This window comes from Eurytemora carolleeae, unplaced genomic scaffold, assembly GCF_000591075.1.
Source record: "Eurytemora carolleeae unplaced genomic scaffold, Eaff_2.0 scaffold101, whole genome shotgun sequence".
NCBI lineage: Eukaryota > Metazoa > Arthropoda > Copepoda > Calanoida > Temoridae > Eurytemora > Eurytemora carolleeae.
Genome location: NW_019396023.1, coordinates 204,621 through 217,373, shown reverse-complemented (window position 1 = coordinate 217,373; position 12,753 = coordinate 204,621). Strand labels below are relative to the sequence as shown.

General features: G+C 32.5%; 1 protein-coding gene and 1 long non-coding RNA gene across 2 annotated transcripts; both read right to left on the bottom strand.

Moving 5' to 3' along the window:
- Positions 1-2,930: 2,930 nt before the first annotated feature.
- On the bottom strand, positions 2,931-11,996 carry LOC111702429 (tropomyosin; the record flags this gene model as incomplete). The annotated part of the gene is given in 5 exon segments (XM_023474147.1): positions 2,931-3,685; positions 6,759-6,930; positions 8,060-8,222; positions 9,263-9,368; positions 11,930-11,996. Coding segments are annotated over 4 exon segments (582 nt in total). The 3' UTR covers positions 2,931-3,540.
- On the bottom strand, positions 10,012-10,637 carry LOC111702506 (uncharacterized). The gene is made up of 3 exons (XR_002765426.1): positions 10,619-10,637; positions 10,395-10,484; positions 10,012-10,045 (listed from the first exon to the last, which is right to left on the bottom strand). It is a non-coding gene; the product is annotated as an uncharacterized LOC111702506 (long non-coding RNA).
- Positions 11,997-12,753: the final 757 nt, after the last annotated feature.

Sequence of the window (12,753 nt, the reverse complement as noted above, 5' to 3'; positions counted from 1 at the left end):
CGAAATTATAAACGCATTTATTAACACACTATGCACACAAAAATCGCCTATATATATATATACAGGGACAGGGTGAGTAAAAAAAGTGTGATTAAAGTAGTCTTTATCAAATTATTATGCATGGAATTTTTGCAATATTTTGGAACATTGTTTTAATTTTTTTATTACTCACATGGTACTACAACAAAAATCCGCGAACCTTTTTTCTTCTTAAAATCAAAAGTGAAGAAAATAAAAAATGTTTTAATGTATAATTTCTATCTAAATCCTAAACTTTCATAAAAATCTGACTTATGGAAATGGAGAAAATTCGCAAAATCGTATCAGGAAAATTCTCAATTTAGTTCTAGTGTACCTGTCCAGTGTCCAAGCAAGGCCGTCTATAAATAGATCTTAGAATTAGTGCGGTGAAATTTCATCAAAAGAATAGAGGACATTTTAATTAATGTGCAACAGTTATCTGCTGTTTTATGATTAACTGAACACTAAATCAGATATATCTTATTAAAATGTTGGGGATTCTTATGAATATATCTCTCAATTAGTCAGACCGAACTTTATGAAATTTTAGGATTGGATAGCAATTATCTATTGTCACACTTTTGTTTTTTTTTCACTTTCAATTTTGACTGTAAAAAAGGTTCGCGGATTTTTTAGTGGTAACATGCGAGTTTCAAACAAATAAAGAGAATATTCCAAAATATTGCAAAAATACCAAAAATGAAAATTTCATGAAAAAAATTTTTTATGAAGAAGACGACGCAAATCAAACTTTTTTGACTCACCCTATATATATTGGAATTGGTTACAAATAGTAAATAATGAGAGTAAAAACAATTATCCAATTTTACACATCTTTTTATCATATGAATTGTGTGGCATTTTCTTGAATAATTGAATATACTTGACTAATTATATAGCAAAAAAAAAATAAAAAATTCTTATTCAATTGGTAAAAACGGGATTATAAAGGAATGCGAACGTTACAATAACGTATAGACAAAATAACGATCAGAAAAAATAAACACTTAACCTTAAAACTTAAAGAATAAATATATCCTTGGCTCACTCGGTCTTCTAATATTTTAAGATTTAATTTATTAGTTTAAAAAACTAGGCTTGTAAGGTGCTCCCTGCAAGCACCCTTTTTTAGCAACGCTTTTACCGTTTTTTTTAAAATTTTTTTAAATGTTGCTTCTCAAGTTGACTTTTTTCTTTGTAATTGTAAACTCAAATTTTCGTGGATTTTTCTGTTTAAACTGGTTCATTAAAAAAATATAAATTTTAACATTTTTTTCTGGCAACATGTTACGACTTTGACCTGCAGCTCGTTGGTTCTGAGAAAAAAGTGAAAATGTTCTATACCTGAAATACAGGTGGAAACTGAGGAGTTTTTAAACATGCTACCTTTAGAGATAAAACATGCCAGACAAGTACAGATAGATAGATACATACATAGATATGTAGGCACGCACATAAATAGATACAAGGAGTACCAATAAATGAAAAGTAAGTATTGACGTGAAACCACTGAAGATAGAATTTTTTTTATATATTTCCATATTTATAATACTCAAAATATAATATATAGTTTAGATAACTAAATGAAAGGTTACTAATAAAAAAAATTTCAGTCGTCATTGAAGACCTTTTCTGTTTGGGAAACCCCGTAAATAGCTAAATAGATAAATAGATAAAAACACATTATTACAGACTGCAGCCGGATAGATAGATTGATAAAGGTAGGAGTTTTTTTAAACTAGTTTCAAAATATGAAAAAACAAAAAGATAAGAAATTGACTTGAAGACTTTACTATTAAACCGTTGGATGTCACCTAGAGAGAAAGCTTGAAATATATAAATGTCGTCTTTTTATGCCTTTCAATAAAATAACAAGACTAGTCAGCAATGGCGCAACTAGCATTTTTTTGAGGGGGGGCAAATTCGATTTTGAGGGGCTGGGGGGGGGGGTACGAAATATTTTTTTAATGAAAGGGCTGTTAAAAAAAACCCATCATTTTTAATTGTTTAAGGGTTGGCTCTGTGCTTTTAATAATATACCAAATTCTTATAATATTCATGGCTTGTTCTTGTGTTTAAAAAAATATACTTTCAACAGCCTTAAAAGGAACGACATGAGTAAATTAATTAAACATGTGCGCGAAGCGCCAAAAAATGTCTCTCCTTCTCGTGTCTTTTCATGTATTTCTTGGTGTCTGTTAGTCATATTCACTATGTATATAAAGCCTTCTACATCAGCTTCTTGTAATTCATCCACTAGTCATGTTTGTCCACTATATATATATATAGTCTATATAGACTATAGTCCCTTAATCTTAGGTCTATGCAGTCCTAAGTAGCAAGTAGTTCCTGGCAGTAACTGACTTTCTTTCGTCTATCCATAATCCATATCAGATAGTCTCACGAATAGGAAAATAGATCGTAAGAATCTTTTCATTATAAATTTGTAAACCCTGTAATAATTATTTATCATTATTCATTTCGTTATTTTTTTAGGAAATAAAGAGTTTTCTGCATTATCGATTTTGATTCGTGGATTATACCTTGTCTATCTGTTCATCGTCAGAATCTTGTTCCTTTGCGACAACAATAATACTTATAGTCTTTCTGATCGAAATATCCTCTGTCCTTGTTTATAGTCTTTCTAATCGAAGTCCTCTGTCCTTGTTTGCCAGTAACGGGCTTATTCCTGTTTTCCTCTCATAATGATGTGCGAAGTGCCAAAGAAAAATTTTAGCACTTTTTCTTAATGGGCAAAATTTTATAAAAGATGGTCCACAATCATAATAATGCTGGAGTCAAGTGAGGGGGGAGCTAGAGGGGGCTGAAACCTAACCTAACCAGGAATAGTCAAATCATCATGGAAGGTTTTCATTTTTCTGAAGGATTTTTTTTATAATTTTTTTTTGAACTTTCGCTTTTATTTTCTAATAATTTATTTACAATGTAAAAATAGTTTCAAGAATTTGGTTATTGTGAGTCAGCTAGCAATAATAAACATTACATAACAGATGGTAGAAAATAATGTAAATTATTTTAATATAGGATAGGACGCAATTCAATCAGTTCACTAAAGACTGCATGAACGTTTCGGTTTGTTAAATGATTTAAACGTATTGTTTAACAAATGTTCGATGTTTTAAGAACGACATGAAATCAGTAGTTTTGTCAACAAAGACATGAAATCAGTAGTTTTGTCAACAAAGACATGAAATCAGTAGTTTTGTCAACAAAGACATGAAAGCAGAAGTTTGTCAAAAACGACATGAAATCAGTAGTTTGTCAATAACGACATAAAATCAGCAGTTTTTCAATAACAACAGGAATTCAGTATTTGTCAAAAACGACATGAAATCAGTGGTTTCCTATCAACGACTTGATATCAGTACTTTCTAACGACGACATTAATCATTAGTTTATCATCAACGACATGATATAAGTCCTTTGTGAACTGCGACATAACATTAGTACTTTGTTAACAATGACATGAAGTCAGAAGTTTGTCAACAACGACATGAATTAGTAGTTTGTTAGCATGTCATCAAAGGTATCTCCAAGCTCATCCGCACACTTCTTGATCTTGAGTTTCTCCCTGTAGATCTCGTCTTCAATGTTGTCGATCTTCTGGTTCAGCTTGGTGATGTTCATCTCTCCGTATTCAAACCTGGAATAGATTAATGTAAATCAACGATTCCAAATTAAAAAAATAATAATACGAAGATGTAAAAAGCGGAAATTATTGTCGTCTTCTTCTTTCTTTGAATTAAACAAACTCTTAAGATTTTTCAGAGCAAAACTTTGCAGGAAACCTTTTTTAATTTAACAGTTAAAAATTACAAAATCCTTATTTCTCATCAAAAGAAAGAGCAAAGATTACGCTAATTATATTAATTTGTGGTCATTGAACTATGTTTATGATGAGAATAATAATCTTTTTTATTCCAAACCTCTCTCTCAATTGTTTCTAAAATGACCAAAACCGATCTAAAACTTTTTCACAAAATTTTTGTTGATTTGATTCTTTTATTTAGCATAAAAAAACGGAAAGATTAAAGGAAAGACGACAAAGAGAAAAAAATGTAAGTTTAAACGCTATTTTTTTGTTTTTGTTTTGAGATATGCGTAATGCGTATATATTGCATTTTGATATAAAAATGTTTTATCAATCACGGTACCTCATTGATACTATAATTATGTTAATGGATTTGGTATTTTAAAATCTATGTAAAAAAGTTTTAAAATATATTATTATCCTGGAAATTGCTCTCTGGCCTTTAATTCAATTTTCCCCCGAATGGGATGGAATACGAAAAAACGAATACAATATTTACGCTTTCATTCGTCAATTATAATTTACTCAAAATCATATTTTTTTAACCGCTAATACTTTTGAACCACCATATACATAAGTGATATGTTTTATATATATAGATTTTAGATTTCAGATCTTTAGCAGAGGCATTTTTTTAATTCAAGTGGCATTTGAAGACTGGCAAGTCCGATTCACTCAAGTACCTTTTAAACTCAAAGACTAAGGTTTAAAGGTTAACGTTGCAAATAAGCATTCACGTCTTTGCATGAAGAACCAATTGAAATACGCTTACAGTCCCTTTAAGTTTCCAATGCTTTGACAATACTTCATGCCTTCATGCATGCCTAACTTACTGCCTGAGACAGTTGTTAAGCTCGACCTATATTGTATACAGATTTTAACCCTGATTATCTTTCCACAGTTCTAGATTACAAATCTTTCTTGTAAAATACACCTCGTGCAGATGGAATTTGAAATAAATGATAAAATCTAATAAAACAATCCTGAATGTTTTTACAGAGGACGACAAAAACAAAAAATTGTCGCTTTTATTTGTTGAAAACAAAATAAACCTTTGTCACAGCTTACTCTTTTGTAACCTTGCGAAATAATTCAAATCTTTTGTGAGTTATTTTATTACTTTAAACCATAAAACAACATTCCATCTTTTGTGAGTTATTTTATTACTTTAAACCATAAAACAACATTCCATCTTTTGTGAGTTATTTTATTGCTTTAAACCATAAGACAACATTCCATCTTTTGAAAGTTGAAATATTTCATGTCTGACAAAATATAGATACCATGAAAATATAGATACAATGAAAATATAGATACCATGAAAATATAGATACCATGAAAATATAGATACCATGAAAATATAGATACAATGAAAATATAGATACCATGAAAATATAGATACCATGAAAATATAGATACAATGATAGATACAATGAAAATATAGATACCATGAAAATATAGATACCATGAAAATATAGATACCATGAAAATATAGATACCATGAAAATGTAGATACCATGAAAATATAGATACCATGAAAATATAGATACCATGACATGAAAATATAGATACCATATAATATAGATACCATATAATATAGATACCATGAAAATATAGATACAATGAAAATTACAACTCTTTTGGAAATATTTTTTTACGGTTTATTCGAAATTATAGGAATTTTCACAATGAGGAAGATTGTTGTTATTCTATCTGGAAAACTGTTTCTGCTGGATAACTCCACAAGTTAAAACTTGAAATTATCAATTTTCAGATAAAAAACCAAGGATATCTTTATCATTTTTGCTTCGCGTAGATTTAAAGGGTAACGTTGTAAATCGGGAATGCAACTCTTTAAACGAAAAATTGAGTCATATTTCCGCGACGGACCCCTTAAGTCTGAATCCCAGGAATCTAAATCGATATATTTTCTTTAAAGTTTTCTGCAAAAGTAAAGATGGCTTTGTGATTTACAAGTACAAGTTGACATTTTCTTCAGATAATCATTTAAGAGAATTCTGCATTTAAGAGAATAAAGAATCCTTGAAACAAATTATTTCTAACATTCCTTGCACAGAGATCTAAACAGCTATGAAAGTTGTGGATTAATTATCAATACTGAATTGACTTTGAATTGTCGTAACGCCTTGGTCTCTTATTTTAGCTTAGTATTTCAGTTATTAGTCCTACAGAGATGAAATTTTTATACTCCAGCTAGCTTATTTCTAGTTTAGGTTTAAAATAAGAAATTGACAAAATGCAGATTTTTGCATGAGAGTTTATACTATTGCTTAAACAGATATATCGGGTGCAGGGTTCTATTAAAACAAGTTTAGTATTTTTAAGGGGATTAGGTTGGGCAATAAAGGCAATCTTTGTCACATTCAGACATTGGATACGTTATTTAAATTACAATTTTAAAAGTTTAGAATTTACAAAATAACAAAGAAATTCAGGGTTTAAATTTCGTGCACAAACGTACTGACAACAAACTTACTTTTTAGTAACTTTGTATATTTACCAAATCTGACAATTGGAAGCTTATATATTGTTTTATTCGATGATATATTAAGAGAAAACAGACTGTTATTTCATTTGCGGGCGAAAATGACCGATCAAGGTTTCAAGGGTACCCTTGTAAATCGTTAACTTCAATCTTTTCATGGAGGGTTACTTGTACTTACGCTTACTAAGGTTTTGATGCTTACCAAGGTTGTAGAATAAAGTTGGTTACTCTCGATGCGCTCCAATGTACGGAAAATGTCGTCTCCTATGATTGATAGAAAAAACCTATTATGACGTCATCACGTCACTGATTATAGAGCCGTGAGCGCATCGAGAGTAACCAACCTTATTATACAAACAATTGACGCTTACACTCCTTTTAAGGAAAATGATTATTAACCTGCCCTCTGCTGCCTTGTATTTATGCTGAATCTGAAGAATTTTATCCTTAAGTTTCTCTTCTCTCTCCACCGCCTTCTCCGCGGACAGTTCAAGCTGCTTCATGTTCTCTCCGACCAGCTGGAGCTCGTCTTCAATCTTCTTCAGGTTGTTCTCAGCCAGCGCAGCACGGTCTAAATACACAAATATCAATTTAAAGGAACTCTACAGAAGTTCTACGATGCTGGACGTATGTTCATGGTGTATTTTTGTGTACAAGAGACTTAAGAAGTAATTAAAAGTGACTTTTTTCGTCTGACAACATTTTTAATTGTTGTACTCGTATCTCTGTTAAAGTTGGTTGTGGATTTTTTTATCTGCTGATACAATTAATGAAATTTTCTGAATTTATCATGTTTCAAGATGGAAAACGGCAAGTTAAAGGGTCCCATTGTAAATCGGACTACTAAATAAGAAAGAGCCTCATTGTATAATTCTATAGTTTAGTATTGTGCAGTCGCTGAGATAACCTCTTTGACAATACATTTACAAACCCCTTGTAAACAATATCTTGGACACGCTTCGTATCATGTGAAGTTCTTTATTTGTGTTTTGTTTTATTTTCAGAGAGAATACCAGGATTTTCAAACTTTTTCCTTGATGATTAAAATTCCGTAGTTTTATCTAAAACAGGTGTCAATTTAGGAAAACCCCGTTCCAAGTAGATTTTATACAGAATTTACAGTAAAGGCATAATTTGGTGTAGTTGGGATTAGTTCCAACAAAAGAAATCCCATATTTGTGTTGAAGTGTGCTGCATGCAAATGCAAACAAATGAAGTTGTATTATTAGTCTGAGCTATCAATTGAAAACTACCCAATAAAGACTAAAGTTTTTGCCAGCTAAAACTTGTCCAGTCAGGTTTTTGGAAGGAATAGTCCTCTAAAAATCGGCAGAACTGTTTTGGCCCAAATCACGGCCCTCTCATAGAAAAGAAATGTCCCCTAAAAATTCCAAATGATTTATGAAATTTTTTACATAGATAAAAGAGATTCAAAACCTAAAATCCACACTAAGACCCATTAAATGTTGAATAAGAAGGCTCAATTTATGATTTCAGATAGTCCAATCAACATGAAACAGAGCTATTGTGCATAGTAAAGTGCACATATTACCATTTCAATTACGAAGTTGATTTTCAATCTCCTGGTAAAACCATTTTCTTCAAAACTCTATAAAATACACAGATCAGATTTCTGAAATTATTTTTCTAGTCCAAAGTGTTATGGGTCCTGTATATATAGTGTATATGGAAGGTTGTACCTGTAGCTCTACTGAGTTCGTCCTCCTGTACTCCGAGTTTTCTGCTCAATTCGTCCAACTTCTGTTCGTTATCGGAGGCCATCTTGGTTGTACATCTGAGATTTTTGTCGTACTCCTCGATCGTTACCTCGTTGTTCATGCACTTGGACTCGAACACCTTCACCTGCAACCATAAGAGGGTAAACTTCAACCTTCATGCAGGGAGAGACCTCTTTAGGAGAGTTTTTTCTGATCAATGTGAATTTTGTCATGTGTATTAAAGTTAAAAATGTTTGCAGAACAATAAATATTTAACTTTAAATATGTAAAAATTATTATTAATACCTTTGAATTTGATTAACTTTCCTTTAAAACTTATAATAATTATTATATTAATGTTGCCTAATTGTAAACAGTTAGAGCATGAATACCCTAAATGCTTCTAATTACTAGAGCGTGTAGTATAACTAGTTCTAATTAAGGAAAAGTAAATGTTTAACCTAAAACCTAAAACTTGAATTTGAGAAAGTTTTCAAAGATAATTGTTAAATTTTCTGAATTCTACACTCAGGAATTGATGGAAATTGTTTAAATGTTCTAAGGAGATGGGATATATCTTCCTGTCATTTTTCAAGAGAATAAGGACAGGAGACAGGAGACAGGGAACGGGACAAAGGATCGAGGACATCGACAGGAGACAGGATACTGGAGACAAGGGAAAGGATACAGGAGAAAGGATACAGGATGCAGGAGACAGGAGATAGGAGACAGGAGACAAGAGACATGAGACATGAGACATGAGACAGGAGACAGGAGACAGGAGACAGGAGACAGGAGACAGGAGACAGGAGACAGGAGACAGGAGACAGGAGACAGGAGACAGGAGACAGGAGAGAAGACAGGAGACAGGAGACAGGAGACAGGAGACAGGAGACAGGAGACAGGAGACAGGAGACAGGGTATAGAGACTGGAAACAGAAGACAGTAGGCAGGAGACAAGAGATAGGGAATGGAGACAGGAGATAGGAACTGGAGACAGGAGATATGGACAGGAGACAGGAGATAGGGAATGGAGACAGGAGATAGGGACTGGAGACAGGATATAGGGACTGGAGACAGGAGATAGGGACAGGAGACAGGAGACGGAACACAAGAAACAGGAACCAGGGTCAGGAAACAGGAGAATAAGGACAGGAGACAGGGAACTAGAAACGGGATACGGGCCTTCTTTAATATGTTATCTGCATCCTTGCTGGTGACGGCTAGCTTGGTGATGGTTCCTGCAAGATTCTCGTCGGACTTCTTCACCTCCTCCTCCATCAACATTATCCTAGATAAATATAGATTAAATAGATAGCACTCCTCCACCTCCTCCTCCATCAACAATTGTCATATATAGATATAGATTAAATAGATAGGACCCCTTTACCTCCTCCTTCGTGCACATTATCCTAGATAAACATAGATTGAAAAACTAGGACAAGATGTTGTTCTGCAAGTTTTGCAATTGTAAATAATAAATTCGTATCATCTCAAATAATAACCTCATTGGTTTCAATTCCTCTAAATGTAACCGCGAATTACTTTTTAAAGGGGATGAACCCATTAACTATGGGATTTGTGCATGCAAATCACCTCTTCCCCTGACTCCTACTGCACNGGAGTTGGACAATGAATAGACTATGTAAAGACTATATACCTGTTTAATAGAACTATGTATAGACTATGAAGGAATATATACCTGTCTAATTGGACAATGAATAGACTATGTAAGGACTACATACCTGTCTAAAAGAACTCTGTGTACTATGTATGGACTATATACCTGTCTAATAGGACTCTGTGGACCATGTATGGACTATATACTGTTTAATAGGACTATGTATAGACTATGAAGGACTATATACCTGTCTGATAGGAATTATTATTATTATTATTATTATTACTATTCCTAACTTAAATACCTGATCAGCTTGTGCATTTGAGGCTTTGGTGGCATCCTCAAACCTAAATAGAAAAGTTTGTTGAAATACAGATTTTATGTTAGTGCTTTTTATGCTTTGTATGCTTTGTATGCTTTGTATGCTTTGTACGCTTTGAATGCTTTGTATGATTTGTATGCTTTGTATGCTTTGTATGCTTTGTATGCTTTGTACGCTTTGAATGCTTTGTATGATTTGTATGCTTTGTATGCTTTGTATGCTTTGGGGAGAAAACAGCGAGGAGGATTGAAAGTGAGATTTAGATTAATTCATGGAGATTTTACACACAAATGAGAAAACAAAATTCATCATTACAAACACTGAATTTGTTTATATTGCCGTACACTTTTAAATACTTTTGTATTTGTACATACCGTCCAATGGTAGCGTAGAGGGAATCAGTTTCTCCCTTGAGAGACTGCATCTTTTTCCTGATTGCGTCCATCCTCGTCTTCTAGTTCCACCTGCAGTACAGTACATGTAATAAACATCTCTTCCTGCAGTACAGTACATGTATTAAACATCTCGAAGTGCAATACAGTACATGTATTTAACATCTCTACCTGCAGTATACAGTACACGTATTAAACATCTTTACCTGCAGTACAGTACATGTATTTAATAGCCGTAGTAAATGCATGTATTTAATAGCAGTAGTACAATACATGTATTTAGTATCTATACCGGTAGTGCAGTGCATGTATTATTAAATATCTCTACCTGCATTATACAGTACACGTATTTAACATGTTTACCTGCAGTATAGTACATGTATTTAATAGCCGCAGTACAATACATGTATTTAGCATCTATATTATATTAACCACTTACGTCCTCTTAATTAAATTTGCCTAAACATCCAAGACCCTGCCCTACTCTCCCCAAATGTACTGCAATTAACTATCGATTCTTTTCAGGATTTAAAATTCGCACTTATTTAGAATTTGCAATGTGCAGATCTGTATACTGCACGGTATTTAATACGGGGTTAGCAACTGAAAATAGGAAGCATACTTTAGTTAGATTAATGTCCCCAGCTTGAAATACAAGCATCCAATACATTTTAATACATTTCTTCTTCATCAAAATCCAAATGAAAAAATGCCTACTATGCTCACAAATACCACAATGTAATGTTCTAGGCCTCTTTGTATAAAAACAGCTGACGCAGAATTTGTACTTGCTATCCACGTGGACTAGAAGTGTTAACGAGTTAATTAGGATAGATAGTTGACTTTTTTTGTGTTTTATAATGCTACTAAGTGGTTTGGGTACCCTCCCCCCACGGTGGGGTATTTTAGGGGTTCAGGGGGGTGACTAGTTTTTGTCACAATACACCTCTTAAAATGCATTTGTCTTCTTTTTCATGGTGAGAATGGACAAAATGAATATATTCTGATAATCTTTTCAATCAGAAACATTGTATCAATTGTATCTTGCATAGATTTATAATGATATCAATTTATAATTACTTTTCCCGTTCATATATTTATCCTTGAGAATGGATCCTGTAAACCTGCAATATATTCAGAATGTCGTCTTTGTTAGAGTGCACTATTTCGGGGGAAAAACATATAATTAATAGCTTTTTTACAAGAACGGATTTAGGATAATCTAGATATATTAATAGATCATAACAGATATATAAAGATGTGGGGGGTGCCAAAGTATTAGTTTTGTCTCTGATTCGTGTTTAAAATATCCATTTTAAGAGTTTTCACGGAAATTATCAGTTTTCCGTAGGATTTCAAAATGTCCAACACAACCTTACTATGCTTCAGAAGCTTCTCTCAAAAAAATTACAAAAGCGACCGAGCCTTATTTGACTTAAATAAGAGGTTCATGGTGTAAACTCAATATTGCTGCCCCCCCCCCAAAAAAAAACCCCATTGTGCCCCCGTAAATTTACCTCCTGGAAAGAGCAGCAACATCTGTCTCCACCTCCCTCAGGTGTTTGTCCTTCTCCTCCAGGGATTCTGAACAAATCAATTAAGAAAGAGCTAAACCGTATACGTTGTAATCCGACGAATTTGGTAAATTCTATCTGGATATCTCGAAGGCCTATGTGTAATTTAAGGAATGTGAGACAAGACAGCTGTTTATACGAGAAAAACTGAGTCCTTTCAAATAAAAAGTTTCCGCTGTTATGCAGTTTAAACCATTGTAAAACAAAAGTATTTTGTATTTAAACATACAAAAAAATGTATATTTTGTATGAAAATAAAGAAAATATTTGATGTTTTAAAGAAAACTCGGTCTGATGCTAGAATACTGATTGTTGAAAATATGGCAGTGGCGAACTTATTTGTCGAAAAAAACAAGATCTACTACAATACATAGACATTATAACATTCATAAGATTTAAATTATTCTAAAACTTACTTTTTCAGGTTTTTTTTGATTTTTTTGTTTTGTAGGTATATTTAGAATGAGTACATTCTATCATTTGTGAAAATTCCAATATTTTAAATCTGTTAAAAAGTCCAAAAGTTCATGTTCAAAATATTCTAATTCTAACAATCATGTATTCATCAACATAAAATTTTTTTCATATTTCAAAAACCAAAACAAAACTGCTGACATTTTTAAGTACAAAAAAAGGCTTGATATCAGAAAATGTAAAAATTTAGCTTTAAACATAGAGAATAGGATATATAGAGAGGAATTTACTAGAAAAAAGTGTAAAACGGCCATTTTGTTGTACTGTTTCCTATTTTAACCCCCATTTTCTCA